At 38.0% G+C, this 23506-nt stretch overlaps 1 protein-coding gene across 12 annotated transcripts in view; it reads left to right on the forward strand.

Annotated features, from left to right (window-relative positions):
* The window catches only part of LOC129770059 (hillarin), a 65817-nt gene that overhangs the window by 27996 nt on the left and 14315 nt on the right, over nucleotides 1–23506 (forward strand). For all 12 annotated transcript variants that reach the window (XM_055772666.1, XM_055772660.1, XM_055772663.1 and 9 more), the window contains exons 3-4: nucleotides 6706–6850; nucleotides 7973–8163. In XM_055772666.1, the coding sequence (XP_055628641.1) occupies nucleotides 6706–6850; nucleotides 7973–8163 (336 nt within the window). The remainder of the gene's footprint in view (nucleotides 1–6705; nucleotides 6851–7972; nucleotides 8164–23506) is intronic.

Raw genomic sequence — 23506 nt, forward strand, 5'->3', positions numbered from 1 at the left:
TTGGCATTTTCGCTTGCGCCACCGATTTGCGTTGCCCTTTCGGAGTAACTTCAAAAATAAGCAAGGCACTGACTCAATGAGAAAATCACACACATATCGGGATATTGAAAATGAACAGTCGCAACATTCCTGAAAATTAAATGGCAATGAATAAATGTGAATGAATTCTCATGACTCGAGCTTTGAGGAAAGCTCAGATAACACAGAATGAATATCAATGAACTCAGTTGTAAATTTGTTTGTCGTCGAATGAATGACAGCAGCATCGACAAGCAAAATAAACGCGTTACACTGATAAAAATATATTTTCAATATTACTTAACAAGCTCAATATTTCTAAGCCCTGACCCTTTCACACCTTTGAAAGTAAATGATAGCCTTCCAGGAATACCACCTTCGTAAAATTTTAACCACACAATACCATTTTCGTCAAAACGTACAGATTGGTACAGATTTTTTTTCCGCGTGTGAAATTTCTTACAGTTGGACAAAGCAACATGAGGTACATGACGACTTTTACGCCGCGGACTTTTTTCCGTAAGTAAAATTGCAGACAACGCCGTAGCTGAAAAAAGTCTTTATATTGCACTCTGCAATCAAGTTCTAAAACGATTTAATTTCAATGATCCTTTGATTACCAACATGCCGATAATTGATCCATCTAATGTCATAGAAAGGAAGCATACTACCTTGATCAAAAAGTTCCCGGAATCACCACCGTGTGACGCTCTCAGTCACTCGATTTTATTTTTCATTTTTTTGTAGGTAGGTCATTGACATTCTATAAAATTTGTAGTTTTACATTCCTAAAGGTTACTCTGTATTGAGTACATCTGCTATTGTGCCTGCCTCGATTTTGTACAATATGCAAAATTTGCAAAATCAATCGTTATTCGTAAACATTTGGCTAAAAACGAAACGAATATGATTCAGCTACACCCAAACTAGCGTTGACAGAAAAAATTCATCTTTGGCAAAAAAATTATGCCATTTCGTGTGCTGGAGAGTCAAATGCGCAAATAATGAGCTGTTTTAAAAGCTTAAAAATGTTTTGTATGTATGCGAGCAGACATCTCTTTCTGTTTTCTTTTCTCATTTCATTTGGGATTGTGCCAAAAAAAAGGCAGGAATGCAAAGATATTCCACACGACCACGCTATCCATATAGCTGCGAGCGCGTTATATTGAAGCGTGATAATATTACACCTCATCATAAAATGAAGTTGGAAAGTGTTTCCTAAGAGGATAAAGAAGAACATGAACGAGAATATATGTTCCTCCGTCTGGGCCGTGTATTTGGCAAACTATACGAAAAGCTTTCATATGCCTTAATTTAAATGTGTCTTCTGTTCCGCTCGCTCATATTGACTCTAGTATATATATTATACAAATGATATACATGTATTGGGGAGTAGAACATTTTTTGTAATTGTTCAACTCATTTAATGTAATAAATCGGGATGCCATAACATGCGATAAAAATTAACTTTGGGTGTACCATCGAATTCACCTCGTAGAGGGACTTTTTCCTCGAGTGACTCAAGAAACCACGTTTCAGCACCCGAGATGAGATAATGGAAAAATCGAAGATGACACTGATGGCCATACCGCAAATCGAATATAAAAAATGTTTCGCGGATTGGATCAAGCGCTGGCATAAGTGCGTTGCAGACGATGAAGCGGACAATATCGATATTGGTGAATGATTTTGTATTTTTCATTTCCTGAATAAATTCAGAGAATTTTTTGAAAATGTAATATTTTTCCGTGAAAGACTAGCTAATTGGCTTTAATATGATATGTCGATCATCTGAATCGATCCAGTAGTTCAAATACTGCAAAAAATTTGGATTTTGATTTTTTAATTATTGATTTTATTTGTTTTTTTTTTTGCTGTTTGCATGGCTTTGGGCTAGAGGGCGCTATATTTTTTTATATTTTTTCTTGAAAGCTGATGTTTTTTTTTTAAATAGAGAATGTTTATTTCAAAAGGGAAATATTGAAGCTCAAACCATCGAAAATGCTCAATTCGCCCGCTCTTACTGGAATCCGTCGTTAAACATGTCCTAGAAAGGTTCAACTATGACCGAAACCATAAAAAGGAAATGAATCTGGGCCTAGGGTCACGGGCGGAAACTTGATTGGAGGTCAAGAAAAAAAAGAGGTTCTATTATTATCTTTAAACGGGTAAGATGAGGTAGAATCCGAAACCACATTCTAACTTGAGCACGAGGAACTTGACACTATTTGATTTTTTTATATCGAAGTTCAAAAAAGTGCACAAAATCCATCATTATCTTCTTTTTATTTAATTACTAACTGACCCAAAAATTTGTTCCTTTGTTATCAATACCTTCAAACATTCACGTTTTCTTATGATTTAGATTAGATTTAGATTATTTAGATTATTTTCAGACACAATTCTCGTTAAAGATTTTTCAACCACTTGCAAGAATAACATGTTTCTCCGTTACATGGAATAAATGTTTGATACAGAAAATATGATAGAATAAAGACAGACCTCCCCTCTTTTCCCCTTAAAGAGAGGGGAGGAGTGTCTCTTCACTATAGAAACGTTTTGTTTCCCCTAAAATCTTCACATGCCAAATTTGGCTCCATTTGCTTGTGCTTGATTAGTTTTCGAGTTACGCAGAAATTTGTTTCTCATTTGTATGACAGCCCACCCCAAGAGGGGGGGGGATGTTAGGAGGAGTGTCGAACCACCATTGAAACATTTATCGCATCCTAAAACCTCCACATGCCAAGTTTAGTTCCGTTTGCTTGATTAGTTCTTGAATTATGCAGAAATGTATGCTTCATTTGTATGGCAGTCCCCACCCCCCTCAGAGAGACTGGAGAAGTGTTGATTCGCCATAGAAACGTTTTGTGTCCCCTAAAATCTTCGCATGCCAAATTTGGTATTTTCTTGATTAGTTTCCGAGTCATGCAGAAATTTTACTTTCATTTGTATGGCAGCTCCCCTAAGAGAGGGAGGAGGAGTATTTAACCACCATAGAATCATTTATTGCACCCTAAAACCTTCACATGCCAAATTTGGTTTCGTTTGCTTGATTAATTCTCGAGTAGTTCAGAAATTTGTGTTTCATTTGTATGGCAGCCCCTTTTTAGAGAGGGGGGAAGGGTCTCAAACTATCATGAAAACCTTCCCCGGCCCCAAAAACCCCTACATACCAATTTTCATGTCGATCGGTTCAGTAGTTTCCGAGTCCATAAGAATCAGACAGAAATCCATTTTTATATATAGATGCAGAAGAGGAGAAGGAGTCATCAGTTATGAGCCCATTTTTGAACACAAATCTAAATAGCTTATATCTACATAGATATAAACTTAAGTCTACTAAATCTATAACTAAAGAAATATATTATGGATAAAAATAGCATTTTCTTCTACGTTGCCATGTTGTCCGGAACATTATTTGTAGAGGGTTGTAATAACTTTATTGCCAGGTGATGGTCATGAGGGCTCTCTTGGGAAGTCCGTGTAGCTGCTGTAGTAAATTGATCTCATCTGGTACTAATTCTGATTATTTATATGGAATGGAATGGTGAACGGACAAGTGAATTCAGGGAAATGAAAAATAATAACATAATTACCTCTAAGGAAACATATATGGGTAACATAATATTTAGATCGCGATTACTTAAGCTATTATGATCTGACCTGTGTGAGTATCTTTTCAATCCTCTAAATCAGCAAACCGTTAAATTCTTTAATTATACATTTCTTTAAATAACATGCTCGATATAATGATATCCTGGACGACAATTACATTAATTGTTAGTAGCAAGACCTACACGATAAAAACGTGAATTGAGCATGAATAAATCTCTATCAACGTTCAACCTTTGAGTCAGGCTCTCGTCAAATTTTTGGGGAGAATAGAGTAAAGGGTGTGTCACATCAAATTGCATCACGGAAAAAACGCTGTAGAAATTCGCCCAGTAGACCGATCCTTTTGAAAATTTTAGACAGTAAAATAAAAACTATTAAACAACTTTTGGCATTTTCTTTTTATTGATACTTCGAGCCCAAGCCCGTATGCTCGCACCTTCCTCTTTACCCCGTCCATAAGGTTTTGTACAACGTCAGGTTGTAGTTTTTTTTGAACAGAAATCCATTTTCTCTTGAAGTCCGCCTCCGATTTGACAACTTTTGGGTTCTTCCGGAGGGCCTGCTTCATAATCGCCCAATATTTCTCTATTGGGCGAAGCTCAGGCGCGTTGGGCGGGTTCATTTCCTTTGGCACGAAGGTGACCCCGTTGGCTTCGTACAACTCCAACATGTCCTTTGAATAGTGGCACGAAGCGAGATCCGGCCAGAAGATGGTCGGGCCCTCGTGCTGCTTCAATAGTGGTAGTAAGCGCTTCTGTAGGCACTCCTTAAGGTAAACCTTAAGGTTTACCGTGCCGGTCATCACGAAGGGGGCGCTCCGCTTTCCGCAAGAGCAGATCGCTTGCCACACCATGTACTTTTTGGCAAACTTGGATAATTTCTGCTTGCGAATCTCCTCCGGAACGCTGAATTTGTCCTCTGCGGAGAAGAACAACAGGCCCGGCAGCTGACAAAAGTCCGCTTTGACGTAGGTTTCGTCGTCCATTACCAGGCAATGCGGCTTCGTCAGCATTTCGGTGTACAGCTTCAAGGCTCGCGTCTTCCCCACCATGTTTTGCCTTTCGTCGCGGTTAGGAGCCTTCTGAACCTTGTATGTACGCAGGCCCTCCCGCTGCTTGGCCCGCTGGACGAATGAACTTGACAAATTCAGCTTATTGGCGACATCCCGGACCGAACTTCTCGGATCACGTCTAAACTGCTTAACTACGCGCTTGTGATCTTTTTCACTGACGGAGCATCCATTTTTGCCGTTCTTCACCTTCCAGTCGATGGTTAGGTTCTCGAAGTATCGTTTTAGTACTCTGCTGACCGTGGATTGGACGATTCCTAGCATCTTACCGATGTCCCGATGTGACAACTCCGGATTCTCGGAATGAGTGCACAGGATTAATTCACGACGCTCTTTTTCGTTCGACGACATTTTTCCAAATTTACGAAAAATTCACAGTGAAGCATGGCCAACGTGATCTATACACTCTTATCTGATTATAAGCGAAAGCTGAAGATATAATTCCTAAAAATTAAATTTCTACAGCGTTTTTTTCCATGATGCAATTTGATGTGACACACCCTTTAAAACCATCCATAATCATCTCCAAAATAATTCCAAGATCCATCCCTTCATTGATTCTGCCAACTGATAGATGCCTGTTCGAAATAACTTTTTACTTTTTTCTATATTCCCTATTCATGTTTTAAACAAAAAAAATTGCTGGATAAATTTCATGTCTAATGGTATACAACATAACATATATCGCGGTGACGATTTTTCGTAATATGCGTTTGAAATCTCTAAATGAATGCTCGTTACATTCCTCATTTCGTAGTGTGATTCCTCTATATATAAATCCAAGACGTAGTCCTACGTCAAAATGAAACGAAGATTGCCTAATTCACTGTTTTTCAAACTACGTTTTGCTATTGATTGTTGAATTGTACAAAACAAACTGAAACACCCGAATTCTCTCAGATTACCGGAACACTTTATTTTACTCTCTCGAGCAATACTACAGGACTGAAAAGTCCCGGCATTTTTAACGAAAACAATCGTTTTAGGGCCCAGCTGTATTTATTCCTCAACATAGTTTCATTCGAGGGCAATACACTTGGAATAGCGAGTTTCCAACATTTCGATTCCTTTTTTGTAGTACGAAACGTCTAAATCTTCGAAATACTGAAATACCGTGCCACTCTGCAGACTTCCTTTTGGACTCAGGAGTGTGGTAATGGATCCCCGTTTCATCCATTGTCATAAAACGTCGAAAGAAGTCCACTCGATTACGCTTCAACAACGCAAAACCGGCTATTGAATCATCAACGCGCCGGTGTTTTTGGTTAACAAACGCGGCACCCATCGCGCGGATGGCTTTTTCATGTCACAAAATGTCGTGCAACATGTATCCCATTCATTATTTTGAAATGCCTACGCCTCAGCTAACTCGCGTAACTCCACTTTACGATCGTTCAAAACGATTCGTAGTCTCTTTTGGCCTTCTAGAGCGAGGTACATGTGCAGTGCTTATACGGCCCATTTAAACTCACTAAACCACCGACAAACTGTTGCTCTCGAAGGAGCAGAAGTGGAATAACATTTCGCCAACCACCTCATTGATTGTTCAGGAATTTGTTTGTTTTATCAAAATACGTTATTCCTCTTTTTCCAATCTCTATACGAATGCTCAGGTAGTGACACTTAAACAACTGTAGTTTGTGAACTCCACACATATGCTAGTGACAGATAAACCTCTCGAAGTGAATCTTATTCATTTTTCCCAAAACATACCTTTTCCCAAACTATTCATGTCAGGCGATCATGTAAGATTCAACGTATTGTAACAGGTGATCACGTATATCCAAGTACACTCGAAAAATGTTTGAGTCGAAATGAAATGGGCTATTATTGATTGGATTCAATTAATCGTCCCCTATCTTTTCAATGGCCATTGACACGTTGCTATTGAATGTTTTTTTCTTCGAATCCAAAATGCAAACAAACGTTAGATATCTTCATACAGATGTAAACATGCTCAACAAATCGTTTAATTATCTTGTATTGATTGACTATTCCAACAGGTTTACTGCTGCTCACATGTGCCAAAGAGCGGTCCAGGGCATTTGGATCAGACATCAGTTGGCATTAGGCAAGCGTTGAATGTACCCAAAAGCACAAACTACGTCAACGAACAGATAAGGGGTCATCGAAACGACAGCGTTGATGGTAAGTTCGTATTGCTCACTGAACATGTTAAATATCCAATCGTCATCACTCAATCGTGAAATTGATGAAAAAATTGAACGTCCTAAGAGCAATTTACCCATGTCTGTTTTTTGCCACTGAATCATGTTTTATATTCCATAAAAACACACTATGCAGCATTGTATCAGTTACTATAAGACTATGCAGATGTGCATTCATGGTTGAAATTATAAACGCAGGTACGATCGATCAATCTTGGATATGCGGTTGTTAGCTTTTCTCATGTATTGTTTTACTCGGATGGTTACACTTTGGTAGCCATAAGCAATTTACAACGATTTCTTTTCAGTCGTCCTCACGTGGTATGTACTTTTGCGAAGACGACAATCGGTGGATGAAGATTATTATCGAAAGTGTGTGCAAACAATCTATTTTAGACGTTGAACTTAAATTTGAGAATATGGAAACATTGAATGGTTCTCTGAAAGATAAATCAACAGTAGAAGTTTTATTGTTGCCACGGTTCAATTTTGGTGATTTGATACAGCATTATGCTCAGTCAAAAAAGATTGGAAATTATTCAGTAAAACACTAATTGTTTATTTTTCATTCGATTTTATTGTATCAAATAGTCCAATCATAAAATCGTCAAAATATTTAAAAAATCCAATGAATCTACCACAATGGAATGTAGTTCTAAACTTGAATTCTCTTTTCATTAGATTATTCTTTACGCGATTCAGTGTGTTAAGAAAATTCCTAGAACTGGTTGACTGACAACAACATGGTATGAATGTATTCGTAAGACACGGAAAGCTCACCGGCTATCTCTCTCAAGTTTTAAATTTCAGTTAAAAATGTTTATTGCCAAAGGCAAACTTTTCGCCACATCACAATCAATACAAAACGCTCTCAGTATAATTCATTCGTATGCGTTCTTTGATGGAGTATTTTTTCGACATGTTAAAAAATGAAGGTCCTAAACCTAAGAAAAATTTTACAAGAGATATTCATTGCTCTGAAAAAATACTATAATTGACATATTTCTTCAAATTGTGTCCTTTTGAAATATGTATGACGTTTTAGAAATATATATATGAAATAACCTACTCCAATACTAATTACATCCACCAATTTCCATAGGACTGCAACGACAAACAACACCTAACGGCTTCAATGGAATCCGCGAAGGCAATTCACCTCCACAGACTGATCCTGACTACAAATATGGTCGCTTTGATGCCAGTGCCCTACACATTGCCCACGCACTCAAGCAAACGGAAATTCAGAAGGCGTACGACAAACCACGAGAAAAACCAATCGATTATTATTTGGTAAGTTCATGTCGGCCTCTTTTCTAAAATTACAGTGAACAGCTCAGGTCTATACATCGCGATCAGTACTCCCCCAACTCCCCAATGCGCTCTCTTTGAATTTATTTTGAGTTACGCATCGCCAATGTTTTAATTACTAGAGCGTGGATGACTCAATCTCTCAATACGTCTTCACAAGCTAAACATTGTTTATCAATATTTACTGGCGGTATATTATATACAGCCCCGCTTGCATCTGGAATTCAACCATCTTCGCTGTAAACGAAGTAAAACAGAAACATTAGCCGCGGATTGCATTATGGCTGCGACATCTCTGCGCTTCTCTTTGGACGCTCAGTGAGGTTACGGTATATAAAAGCGATTAGATTTCAAAATGAAATAAAATACGGTTGTTTTGGGCGAACTTGGTGCGAGTTGATTTTATTAGATGGTATAATTATGATTTAAATTATAGGTGATACAAATTATCGGTCAAGAGTAAGGTTTTTTTTCCAAAATATATATTTTTATCAAGGCTCATATGGCGTTAGCCTCACGGGGCCGGGAGTCCAATACTTTGACAATATTTCTTATTATCTATGTTAGTAATATGTAACCGATTACTCGCGGTTGGCTCGAGGTTAGTATTACAAGTGTTTTCGTAATTGGGATGTTGCTGTCTCCAATGCTCTGTACGTGTGCCCGACACGGGATACTTCCTATTGGGATGCAGCTGACCATTAATCAGCAACGCCCCCCTAGCTATACCTCTTATCTAGCGCGGTGCGTCTTTCTCGGCTCGAGGAATCCAGGATAGAATGGTCACTAGCCGGCGCAATCATCAGTTCGTGTAGAGTTGTCATGAGCGGTACAACCTTTGGCTCTTGTTGAATGATCAGTGGACTGCACAACCTTTGGCCCGTGTATCTGTAAAGAGTGTGTGTATGTATTGCCGCGACTAAGTAAAAGTTTATCGATCGGATAGGAGGGATATGAAACGGGGACACAACGAAGGAAACATCATTAAACGTTGACATCGGCGTTTCTGAGGAACAGGTATAGATGAAGCAGAAGATCAGGATCACGGCTACCTAAGATATCACGGACGGGGATATCCGATTGTCTGCCTTGTGCTCTCAGTACTCTAGAGAGCTGAGAGCGAGCAGCATGGAACCGGATACACGACCAGACAACATGCTCGATGTCGTGGTAGCCATCGCCACAATCACAAAGATTGTTTGCTGCGAGCCCAATGCGATAGAGATGCGCGTTTAGGTTGTAGTGATTGGACATAAGCCGAGATATCACGCGAATGAAATCACGACCTACATTCAATCCCTTGAACCATGTACTCGTCGAGATCTTAGGGATAATCGTATGTAACCAACGACCGAACTCATCTTCACTCCACATGCGCTGCCAACTTACGAGCGTGTGCTGACGAGGAATGTGAAAAAATTCGTTATAAGCAATTTGCCTTTCAAAAAGTGTGCCTTCTGAAGCACCCACCTTAGCTAGCGAGTCCCCGGAATCGAGCAATGAGAGGGAACCCATGCTAAGGTAATCTTGAATAATTTTTCGACCAAAACACTCAATAGTTGTCTTATTCTTGTTAGGAAATAAGATGAGCGTTTATCAACTTTTTCCCCTCCCTAGAGTAAGGTTGCCAACTATAATTTTCAAAAATCAGGAAGAATGAAAATAAAAATCTGGAAAAAATCGGGATAGTTCATATCGGGTTGTCCGGACAGTTCGTGCCAATGCAGACTTACGTATATTCAATTTGATTCTACATTTTTATTATTTCGTTCTACAATCTTTCGTCATATTTTACGCAGCTTAAAAATTATATCCTCCAAGAACATGTTTGTTTGCTCGTATTTTTTTAATACTGGCCATAGAGTTGAAGTTCTTGTGATTGAGAAAATTTTGCAGGGATTTTTTTATCGTTTATATATTTTTCCCAAAAACCTACAGCATCACTATAGTGATTTGCTGAGAAATCAATATTCAGAATTTCTTTGAATTCATCATCCATACTTTGGAATGAACCCTTACTCATTAAATGAAGAAAGTGTATCGGCGGTGAATGAATTGTTGCTTTTTTAATTTTTTATATTATTTGATTCAACTATACATATATTTACTACAATTGGTTCTACTTTGAATCTGACGATAAAATTTTATTAAGAAAATATTATTATACAACAACTAGTAGTTCAACAGAACACAACCTTTCCTCAATAAGCTTTTACTTTCCATTCCCTTCCTTTCATCCTGTGTCTCAGATCCTAAAAGTATTATAGTATAAGTTATTTTTTCTAATTGTTAATTTTGGTTTTTGTCTGCGTAAATTATATTTTTATTGTTTTTTATCATTGTTGATAGTTATTTGTGATACCAATTGGTGTGTAATTATTAAATTGTATTCCTTACTTGGTTCCTCAATGCACACGTTTTCTTTTCTCTTGAATTTAGCTTTGAGAAACTATATGGCTGTAATAATGGCTAATGGATTCCAGAGTAGAGGCACCAGTATCTCAGAATATCAACAAATATTCACGAGAAACGAATATGATTTTGTTCCAGGTAAATGACTTTTTTTCAGCTTGAAACACACTGTCCTCATTATATAGATGACAATAACAAACGAGTTCATTTTGTTCATATCGCTGTTGCATGAGCAAATTTAATATAATGAATGAATGCGACATTGAGTGGGGTTCATAACTTTGCTGTTATTTATACTTTGGATATCAAAAGCAACAAATTGATATTCAGCACATCCGAAACGATATTCGTTCTGGCAGTGAATTTAAGTTCAAAAAAAATTTTATTTGGCGAGACGGTAGGAACAGCATATGCAGAATGGATACAACGAGTGGTTTTAGCTACCGTCAAGTCATTTGCGACATCGGGAATTTCATAAGGTGTTTCCGATTACGGCATCCGGTAACTGCAAAACCCAACCGCACACAGCAGCCTCAGGTTAGAAGTTAACAACAGCTGATATTCATTCGGCTGAAACGAAATTCAGTTCTGACGTTTCCGATAATCAAGATGAAAATGACACTGGGTGGAAAAAATAAACATCAAAACATATTGAAGGACAAAAGTTCATTTGCTCATATTCAATGGTTGCCAGGATCTGTCATTTTAATTTTCGTTTGGAATATATAGGTTTTCGATGCAACCTAGCCCGAAAATCTATGCATTTGATCTTAGCGAAGATGATTTTTTCCAACACTGAGAGGCACATCTAACGAGTTGTGTATTCCGGGTATAGTAATGAAGTCCTCTCTGGTTGATGGGAAACTTTCCATGTGTTGCATGAACAGTCAGAGCATTTGCGTAAAAAGATTGACAAAAATAGACGAATTGCGAAAAAATAACTCAAATTTCAAATGTCGATATAATGTGTGTTGGTGAATCGTGGCTGAACGATAGGATTCCCGATGATTTTTTGAAGATTACTGGCTATACGATTATTAGGAACGATCGCGTATTTAGACTAGGTGGTGGAGTATTAGTATACGTAAAGGAATCGATCAAGTATAAAATTCTTAAGGTATCCCAAAACGATACAGGGAAGCTCAACACGGAGTTCATACTGAACGAAATCGACATTAACGAGGAAAAGATTCTTTTCGGTTTTTTCTACAATCCACCGGACTGCGATTGTTCACAACAGATGACCGATATTCTGAGCGATTTAGCGATTTAAGATATCAGTACTCCAGAATAATATTAATGGGTGATTTCAATACCAACCTTTTGAACAGATTATCAAATAAAACTAAACGTTTTGAAAATGACATGGCTAATTTTGCGCTAGAATCGGTAGGTATTAAACCAACTCATTTCTTCAACACTGGATCCTCACAAATTGATTTGGTTTTAACCAATACTCCTGAAGATTTTATTAAGTTTGACCAGGTTAGTGTACCTTTCATGTCAAACCATGATCTACTGTTTGCCTCTGTTGATGTCGGTCCAGTTTCTATAAGACCATTTCAAAATTAATAAGTATTATCAATGAAAAACTCAAAACGGTCGGCTGATTTACATATCAATAATTGGCAACTTTGCCATTTCGGCTAAAAACCTGGAAAATTCTTGTTGGAATACTATTTACCAAATGCTGCTGAACGATTTTTTCGATTTTTTTTTAGTGTTTCCGAAATTGCGACCTTGAGCTCTTCAATCGTGGTGTACCGTTTTCCCTCAATATAGATTCTGCGTACAAGGATCTCCCTAAGCTTTTCAACGGGATTCAAGTCTGGAGAGCGAGCCGGCCAGCCCAAAAAAAATAAGTTTTTGGTCCTTAATCCATTGCTTAGTTTCCTTGCTGATATGAATATGCTATGATATGTGAATTTCTTGTGACGATATCCATGCAAAACGGTAGGAGAGAGGATTCCAGAACTTGTATGTAATGATGTGAAAGCTATCATGAGCTTTCCGGTTGCACAGAATCCCGCCCAAACCATGCACGAGCCTCTACCAAAATCCTGGTTGAAAAATACTGTTCCTTCTACCGTAAATCACGCCAGACCCGAAGAAACCATCAGGACCATTCTAATTGAACTTTTTTCGTCAGCGAAGATAACCTATTCATTGAAGAACTTTTCGTTATGGTATATAGCAAAATGTATTATTTTGGAAACATCTTTTGTCACAACATAACATGTCCCACCTTCCGATGTAAGGTGGTGTAAGATTAGGAGCTTTAACCTTTTAAACCCTCTTCATGTGAGGATTTTTTACCAAAACTTAACGAATTGTCACCCAAGTAACATTTAAATTGAAATATTGCCTCATTTTCATAAGCTATTTTAAGGTATTCGAAGCTGTTTTAGCTATTTCCCGCTTATTGCGGTCAGAGAGCTCCGATTTACATGGAGCTCGCTCCTTCTTACCGTATCCTTGAGGATTCGTCAAATAATTGAGCACTACTTGATGGGATCGTCCATTTCGACAAGAAATTTCTCTTATACCAACATTTTTTTGCCTTTGGCATTTTCCAGATTTATTGATCAAAACTACTAAAACAACGGAAAAATGTAACTGGTCTTATACAAACTTGACACTTGAAAAATACAAAACCTTACGAAAAAATTAGTGGGTTATATCTATGACATAACCGCTTAGCTGAGCAATCATTCGTTTGTATTGATTAAATTCTTGATTGAATGAAACAGTTTCCAAATTCAATTGAGTTCAATATATTTGCTCTGTGAGTGAAAAAAATGAACAAATGCCGTGTAAAGTCAATTCATTTATTGTGATTGATTGTTCTTCGTTACAAGTAAATTTAATGACGGACCTTTTACGTTTGGTATGATGACTAGAACAAAATATATGTACGGAAGAATTATCAAACGTTTGATGAACCAGCCTAAGGCTGAAAATCTTTCCAATAAAGAAAAAAAAATTATCAAACGATTATTTTATTTTACATTTCCCTCTGAAGTTTACATCCCTAAAGGGTACATACTTCTCGAATCTCGAATTTGTTTGAAACTGGGAAGTTCATTCGCTTCTAGTGGCTGCACGATTTTCCCAGGTTCCTAAGTTTAGAAGATCATGTTAGGACAGACATATTCCACTCTGCACAAAGGCAAGCGAGGACAAAAGTTTGCATTTATTTGCAGAGCCGATTTCCCCAGAAACCTCGGTTTTGAAGTCTGTGTTAGGAAAACACATTTCAATCGGAACAAAAATACCCCCGATTTGTATGAATTCGCAATGCCGATTTCCCCACGCTCCATGGATTTGAAGTCTGTGTTAGGGAAACACATTCCAGTCGGAACAAAAATACCCCCGACTTGCATGAATTTGAAATACCGATTTCTCCAGGCACCTTGGTTTAGAAATCTCTATTAGGGAACACATTTCGGTGGGAACAAAAGCTCCCCTACTTTCGTGTGTTCTTTTTCTTCTTTTTGGCTTTAAGAGGGTTTAAACTTTTCAGTTCACTCGCCTCTAGGCTCTTTCGTGTGCTTGCAATGCCGATTTCGCTGCTTGGTTTTAAAGTCTGTGTTAGGGAACATTTTTCGATGAGAACAAAAGTCCCCCTACTTTCATGTATTTGCAATGCCGATTTCCCCAAGGCTGCTTGGTTTTGATGGCTGTGTTAGGGAAACCGCAAATCGGGCCAATCAAAACGATGCAGTTAGGGCGTTTAGATAACGCCTAATATTTTACAGTTATTCAATTGTTTATCTAATGAAAAACAACATTTTGTTAGTTGCGATAGATGCGTAGAAATATTCCCTATCAAGTGATGCAAACATCTCTCCTATCCAGTACGAAATGTTCGAGCTATAAGCATTCGAAATCTTTCATTTTTTCCTGCATGTTCTGTGTTTAGGTTTCCATTTTACCCTCCATATATTCCGGTTAGACGTAGTCCCACGTCAAAAAAACAAACGTTTACGCCAGTTAAGATTTCACGGACGTGATAATCTTTTTAAAAAACGCGACCACACTTGTCGATAACCTAGCACTAACTAACTTTTATTTGATTATTTAAATTTTTCTACAGTTCATAATGCAAAGTTGCAGTTTCGTGCCTCTGCTTATCCACGCCGAAAACTGCCAAAGTTTATTGATCCAAAGTTGTCGTCAGCATACTTCGATGACCCCGTTCTGCTGGCTCGATTGCCAACGACCGCCAATGTTGTTGTCAGCAAATTGTTGCTGTCGCCGCCCGGGTACCTCCGTTGCTAACTCGTCCCTCCTTTAGAGATGAGGTTCCGTCCGAATCACATCTCTAATCGTCATGGGTCTGAGATTTGGTTGAATGTCCTTCAATGGTTCCTGTGTTGGTGTAGTACTGGGTATTTGTTTTATTTTGACTGTAGCTGATCTGTGGGAAAAGATTTTCAAAAGAATCACGATACCTATTATCATGCAGGGGAATGAAATGATTCCACCCATAATGGACCAAGCTGGCCATTCTATACTTGTGTTGTTCAATCGAATATATTCCATCTCCTTTCTCATCTCCAGGTGTAGGTGGTGTAAATGTTCCAAGCTTAGGTTTGCTATTGTAAGTTGCTTTTGTATTGTAATTCCATCCAATGGTAGTTGGATTGGGCTTCCAACCATGTTCTGTATTTCGTTAGAATAGGATATGTTGTTGATGTTGATTTCGCAATCGTGGAACGTAATTAAAAATGTTCCGGTAAATGTACGATTTTTGAGTCCGCAGGTTGAAGTGAAGGAAATGTTTTTATCCGAGTTTAAGATGATATTTTCGTCATTGATTATGGTGATTTGATCCTCTGGCGGATTCATGGTGTAGTTACAGGTTGCTTGGTTCCCAAAAAGTAGATTTGGTATGCATCTTGAGTTGTCGAATACTACTTCGTAGGTTTTGTATATTGTTGGTTGTAGTGTATTGACCATATAGTTGCCGGTTTCGTGAGTTAAATAATTTCTGTTTGTCAGATGAATTTGCTTGTGATTGTTAGTAACAGGGAAAACATGAATCTTATTGAATATCCTTTTATCTAAGATGGGGGTTTTTATCAGGAGAGTCAATTCCTTGCCGTTCGTTGCGATCGTTGTGTCTGCAAAGTTGAGGGCTTCCACTGCATTATGAACCGTAATATTTTGTTTGAATACATCGTGATATAAAATTTCAATTTCATCTTGACTAAGTATTTTCTCATTAAGGATTCCTGCTTTTGCTAACGATATGCTATCAACTATCTGTTCTAGTTTTTCTGCTAAATATTTCAAATTGAGTAAAATGTTCATTGAATATATTTCTAATGATTTTGAATTCGACAGTTCTATTGCGTCTTTAGTTTTGAATACCAGTTCTTTCAATTGTAAATTAAGTGCTCTATTTATTCTAACTTGTTGATTATTATTGGAGATAAGATCATTAATTGAGGAGTTTAAAATTTTCAAGTCGTTTGCGTCCGGACTTCCGGCTATAAATTTCCAGGCTGTTCCTAGACTATTCCAACGTTTTTGCCGCCGAGAAGGGGCTAGATTTTCTAGAGTTTGATGAATCTGTTCGAATGTTTGTTTTGTAAGGCTTGTAAACTGATTGGGTTTCAATTGCTCGAATTGTATCTTAAGAATTTCTACATGTGTTTTCAGAGAGGTGACATTGAAATGGTGCATATAATAGTGAGATGTTTGTTGAATTCTAGCGGTACCTAAATTGAAAGCAATAATGGGAAGATGGTCTATCCTCTTAACGTCTATCTTTTCAGTTATTACTATTTTTAAGAACATTAGAATTCTGTAACGAGAAAAAATAATAAAACAAGATTATATTTTCCTAATCTTAACATCATCTTTATGTATCCTTCTTCCATCGTCCATAGTTACGGTGCTTTTGTTAACTTGTTTAACTTTATTTTTCTTGTAACGTTTTTTATGTTTCATTCTCTGTCTGGCATTTTCATAGATCTCTTGATTAGGTTCTATCACCACGGCTTTCTTGAACTTATTATGGTATTTTAAATCTTTCTTTTGTTTTTCTGAAATGTTCTTGTAAACTTTTTCTATAATTTCTGGAGTTCTTGAGGAAGGAAGTATAACTTCGTAGGGGGTATGTTCAGTGGAACTATGGATGGTGGAATTGTATTTATTCAGTGATAGGAAAAGTAGGTCAGTAACGGATTTTTCTGGATTCTCGTGCTTGGTTATTCTGTAAATTTCTAAAAGAGTGGAGTGGAAACGTTCGACAATTCCGTTCATTTCGCTCCGTCCTGTAGCTGTGACATACGGTTCGATATGATGGGTATTATAGAAGTTTACCAGATCTCCAGTCATGAAGGATTTTTCACCGTCCATGACTAATATTTCCGGAGGATTGTATTTTAAAAGGATTTCTTTAACTGCAGGAACTATGTCAACTGCGGCTCTTGAATCTATGGGTTTGATTTGGGCGAATTTAGAGAATTTGTCGACATAGGTTAGGAAGTGGCCGTTTTCAAGGAATAGGATATCTATGTGGGCGATTTTAAAAGGAGCATTTGGAATTGGGGTTTCTTGAAGTGGATATTTGATTGGTTTTCGGTCATATTTGTTTTCGTTACAAATCTGACAATTGGTAACAAAATCTTTTAACTTTTGAAAAATTTTTGGAAAATAAAACTTCCTCAAAAGTTGTAACTTATTTTCTTCAGCACCACGATGTGCACGATAATGCTCGCTTCGGATAACGTCCCATTGGTCGTCTTCTTGTTGAACATCTTGAAGTATTTTTTGACAAAAACGAATTTTTAACGATCTCTTATTACCAAAGTGTTTTTTGTAAACTTCCTGTATTTGTCCCATAAAGGGTTCATCGGCTGACAATCCGTTTACTTTGGAGATATTAAAGTGATTTTTGAGTACCTGTAAAATAGAAGCTTCATTAATATTGGATAATGATATATCTACCCTAGTATAGTTTGGAAATGGATGCGTGACAGTTGTTTTATCTGGACCTTTCTTCAGTATTACTTGATGCTTGAAGGAGTTGAGCGGAGCTTCAGTCGAAATAATGTAAAAATCATCGCTATTCTCGGCAGAGTGCTGAGTTCCTGTCATAGAACATACCATTCTGCTTAGAGCATCAGCGACTACGTTTGTTTTTCCCGGTTTATAAATGATTTCGAAGTCGTGCTCTTCTAAATAAGCCTTCCATCTCTTAAGCTTTGCGTTTGTATTTTTAGGCGATAAAGCAAAAGTGAGAGGCTGATGGTCCGTTAGAATCTTGAATTTTGCACCGTAAAGATAGTTTCTAAAAGTTTGAAGTGCCCAGAAAATCGCTAACATTTCTTTTTCTGGAACTGAGCAATTCTCTTCTGTTTTAGATAAGGTCCTGGAGGCAAAATGTATGGGTTTATCCTTTCCCATCTCTCCTTGAGACAAGACTGCGCCGATTGCAAAATCAGAAGCGTCAGTCGTGAGAATGAATGGTTTATTGAAATCCGGGTAAATGAGAATATCAGAAGAGGAAAGTAAGCTTTTCATTTTGTGAAAGCATTGCTTTTCCTTGTCATTCAATGAAATTTTCTTGTTAGATGAGGGTACACTCTCCCACCTTAGAAGGTTTGTCAAGGGTTTTGCAATTTTTGCAAAATCTTTGACAAATCTACGGTAATAACCCATCATTCCTAAAAATCCACGAAGTTCTTTTAGGTTTTTGGGTTCTGGATAAAGATTGATAGTTTCAATTTTTTTCTGATTCGGCTTAATTCCTTCAGAACTTATTATGTAGCCAAGAAATTCAACCTCTTGATGGAGGAATTCAGATTTATCTAATTGGATTTTAAATCCTGCTTCATTCAGAGTTTTGCAAACAATATCAAGATTTTTAAGATGATCTTCTAAGTCTCTACCGAAAACTATTACATCATCGATGTAGACGTAACATATCTTTCCTATATGTTCTCTTAAAACATCATCGATTGCCCTTTGAAAGGTTGCGGGCGCATTCTTTAAACCAAATGGCATTCTAGTAAATTCATACTTGCCATTATTGATTGAAAATGCCGTTTTTTCAATGTCGGATTCTTTCATTCTTATTTGATGAAAACCCGATGCCAAGTCTAATGTTGAGAAATATTTATGTCCTTTCAATTGGTCAATCACATAACCAATTTCAGGCATTGGATAACGATCGGAAACGGTTTTTTCATTAAGTTTCCGATAGTCAATCACCATTCTAAATTTTTTTTCACCGGAAGCATCTGCCTTTTTCGGCACGATCCATACTGGAGATGTCCAGGCTGACCGGGAGGGTCTAATTATACCGTCAGCTAATAATTTATCCACTTGTTTTTTAACCTCTTCTGCATAGGCTGCAGGATAAGGGTATACCTTCTGATGAACAGGTATGTTATCAGTGGTATTGATCAAACATTCAACGGTTGTTCCACATGTAAGTTTGGAATTTGGTTGATGAAAAACTTCGTTATGTGCATCAAGTACTTTCAGAAGTCTACTGCTTTCATTTGCTGACAAGTGGTCAGTTCTGAATAAATGATTTGATGTTGAATTTATTGAGCTGTACTGCAAAAGTGGGGCTTCCAATGTCTCGTTACCTTTTTTCAAATGTATGACACTATTTCCAAGATCAATTTTTGCATTCAAAGATTTCAAAATACCTGTTCCAATAATACCTTTAAAAAATGGGTGAAATTTATGAAGTAAAAATTGAGCGGAATGGTTTATTTTCGGGTAAAAGAATATTATATCAATTGCGGATGTTGCTCTGAACGTACCATTTGCACTGGAAATGTTATCTGCTTCAAAATTGTATGGCTTAGAAATTTTATACGAATAGGCTAATTTTGGTTCAATTATATTAATGTTCGCTCCAGTATCTATCAAGAATGGGAATTCTCCAATGTTAGTTTTCAAATTAATATACGGAAGGGTTGGCTTTACCAACTCGGCTTCCATTCTAAAAAATTAGTCTGTGATGAAGAGGGTTGAGGTTCACTTTCCTGCTCAGCTGCGGTTTCCTCTGAACTTGGCTCACCAGAACAATGAGCATCAGTTAGAATTTGTTCCTCTTCCATTTTATAATGATTGTAATAATGGTCATATTCAGGTTCATAATCATAATAGTGTTGATCGTCCGTGTATTCAAGCGGATGTGCAACACGCTTGAAATTGTGTATCTGATTTGAATGTGGGTGCGGTCTTTTGTTGTCTATAGGAGGTCTGTTACCGTAGTTTATGTTGCGAGATCGGATGCTGTGATCAACCTCCATTGGTTCGGGTCTAGGTAGTGGTTTTGGAAACCAGGGCCTAGGAGGTGGTTGAAAATTTTGAGGAGAAGTTGGGAATTGAGGTCTAAATCCTTGGAAATTTTGCCTGTCAAATGGGAAGTGTTGGAACGGTTGAAAATTTCTGGGAGTCGGAATTGGAGCAAACTTCCTGAGAGGTGGTCTAGGAGGGATTTTTGAAACATCAAAGTCTCTCGGCTTGGGGATATGTATGGGATGTTCATTGCGAAATGGAGCTGATCGGGAATCCATATTATAATAATCCAAGCAGAATTGATATGCTTGGTTCATGGTTTGTGGATTAAATGTTTTGAGGAGTTGGCACAATGGTTTCTCCAACCCTCTAATAAATGCATCTACAGATTTTTCTCTGAAAAAATCTATATGCGAATCAATGTGTAGAAAATATTTCTCTTCTGTTTGAATTTGAGCTATAATCGAAGATAAGAGTTCATTAACTCTTGAATAATAACTTCCCAAACTTTCATTGCCTGACTTCTTAATGGAGGTCAGTTCGTAATCTAACGTTTTGAGATCACGTTTATCTCTATAATATAGCAGAAGGGTCTTTTTAGTGTCAGCCCAATCGTGTTTAATATTATTTGCGTTTAAAATATCGGCGGCTTCGCCTCTTATTTTTCTACGCACGGAACGTTCAATTAAATTTATTTGGCCTGCGGTTGCCCCGGCGTCTCGGTACATACCAAAAACGCCTTCGACATCCATCAACCAAGCTAAAAGCTCGGTTGCCTTTCCGTCGAATGGTTGCAGATCACGGATAAAATCTGGCAACCTACCTAAATCTATAAACTGTTGCATCGTTAAAGGTGCAGCAGCTGGTGCAGGGATTGGTACACCTCCTGGATTTGACATTATTCTGTCGAAATAAAAATTGAATCTACTCTTTTTTCGACTAATTTTTACAAAACGATTTAATAACTATTTTTTTGGAAACGCAATTAGCTTTTTTGTTTTCACTCTTGAAGAACTAAATCACTCTGTTCACTATTTTTGGTTGAGAAATGAATTACAAATTTCACTTTTTCTTGAAAAATCACTACACTTAGGTTTCTAAAAATAGAAAATAGAAGAATAACTTACATAAAGGACCTAGTCCTGGATATGGCCAACATCACACGTTGGACTTTTCGGTGGCTGTCCTCTGTAAACGGGGGATCTACAAGCAGGCACGTTTGGGTATCCGTTTTACTTCCGCTACTCCGGGCCAGCGGTGCCGATCGGGATCAGGTCCTCGGTGTCTTGTAGTTCGCTTTTGCGATGTGTAGTACCTGGCTCTTTGAACCAGTAATATTCGAACACAACCTGGCTCTTTGAACCAATAAAAACACTTTAATCAAGATTTTGGTTGCACTAATTTTTTCTTAAGAGTTTTGCACTACACTAAACACTTTATACAATTCCCGCTTTAGAGGATCTCGCCGGAGCCTCCAGTTAAGATTTCACGGACGTGATAATCTTTTTAAAAAACGCGACCACACTTGTCGATAACCTAGCACTAACTAACTTTTATTTGATTATTTAAATTTTTCTACAGTTCATAATGCAAAGTTGCAGTTTCGTGCCTCTGCTTATCCACGCCGAAAACTGCCAAAGTTTATTGATCCAAAGTTGTCGTCAGCATACTTCGATGACCCCGTTCTGCTGGCTCGATTGCCAACGACCGCCAATGTTGTTGTCAGCAAATTGTTGCTGTCGCCGCCCGGGTACCTCCGTTGCTAACTCGCCTTACGGTTTACGCTCAGCGCTTGCACACACACATATGAAAATCATTCAGTGTATGGTAGTCACCAATGCCAATACACTAGAATATAAGTTGCAGTGTTTGGATTTCGATCAAAATCGAATGATACACAATGTGTCATGCAAGTAAACTCTCACGAACATATAACCAAATATGAGAGGATCATTCAAATACTTGTATGAATGTCAGTAATCACTTGTGTAACATTTAGTGATTAAACTAAGAGAGGAATGAAGACTGTTGATTGCATACCCGATCTGTATCAAACATCGCATACCATTTTCGAAGCCTGCATACAAGTTTGAACCGCATATATCCTCCCATTTTACTATAGCGAAACTCACTGCACAGAAAAGTGCAAAGCAATAAATGATACAAGAAAAATTACGTCATCATTCAGTCACCGTTTGCGGAGAGCAGCGAATGGGAAAAGAGATAAAACGTGAGAGTTTTTGCTTCTCACTGTAGCGGTGTTGCTAGTAAAACTATGCGGTCTATATGAATATACATATTTCAAGGGATAGCGGCGTTGAAAATGGAAAATATAATCTGACTACCCTCCCTTAGCCTCTATCGAGCTAAATAATAATATAGTTTGCACTCTCTGAGACTTAAAAATCAGGATCTGCTACATTAGCTGAATATGAATCTTTCGCTTTGCGTGGTCCGTATGATCCTGCTGTTTCATGATGCATGGAGAGGTCGATATGCATATGTTAGAGGCAAAGAAGAAAATAAGCTTTCTGACCAAAAGCGTATATGATAGCTTTACTTGCATGCTGGTGTGCAATAAAGTGCGAGCCGATGCAGAGTTGTCTCGTTCTCTTTTGTGTCGTTATTTGCAACACATAACAACAAAAGAATACCGCTGGGGGAAATGTTTCCTGAAAGATCATATTTGAACGAACTAAAGCGATTTTTTCAATGAGTGGATCATTTGGCAAACACTGATAAGTTGAAGCATTGTTCGTTTACAATGGCAAAAAGCTACCAGATCATCACCTGGTCTTATAGAAGTTGGACAGCGTGTTACGTAACAAAATTCCATTTTTCTTCCTAAATAAATTCACGCGCCTCTGGAAGCGCTTTGGAACCGCGGGATGTTTATGTTGAACAGGGGGATGCTGGTCAACGTCAGCGCCCACAGCATTACGGGACACTGTGCGGTTGTTGCAAGACAAAGAATTTCTCATCAGAAAACACGAACTCTTGACCTGCGTACCGCGAAAGTATCAGTTTGGCTCTGCTCAGCCTCTTCTTCGTTGTAGCCTTCGTTACCCCGTGAACCTTGCGTTTTTGTACGGCTTGTATCCCAGGTCCTTCGTCATGATGGTATGGGCAGTCCCAATGCTGGCGTCCTCGCCGAACGCAGCCGCCCGGATCTCACACGGTCCTTGGCCGAGCCCGTCTCCCAGTACCGATGAATGTTGGTATAGATGGACTTCCTCTTCATCTCGTGGTATTTCAACCGCTGAAATATGTCGCTCACCTCTCGCAAACAACTCTACTACTCCTTCATTGTCCACAGTGAACGAACAACAAATCACAGCAAGTCTGTCGACTTTATCCTCATATCGTTGTGTAGGTGCATACCATGTGCATTCTGTGTATTAGTATTGTGGTGTCAGCTTAAGCCTCATATATAGGCTAACCGACGCGCATGGTACACAAAATGCACATAGTGCGCACCTACACAACGAAGAAAAGTTGTATTCGAATTTATTGAACACCCTGTATATGCTTGATCAGTTAGATAGGGGCGTGTTCCCCCAGTCAAGATGATAAAGCACGTGTTGTAGTGTGCTTAACAGGTGCTAGTAAGCAGGCACCGATTAATGCATCTCGAATATTT

This window comes from Toxorhynchites rutilus, chromosome 2, assembly GCF_029784135.1.
Source record: "Toxorhynchites rutilus septentrionalis strain SRP chromosome 2, ASM2978413v1, whole genome shotgun sequence".
NCBI classification, from domain to species: domain Eukaryota; kingdom Metazoa; phylum Arthropoda; class Insecta; order Diptera; family Culicidae; genus Toxorhynchites; species Toxorhynchites rutilus.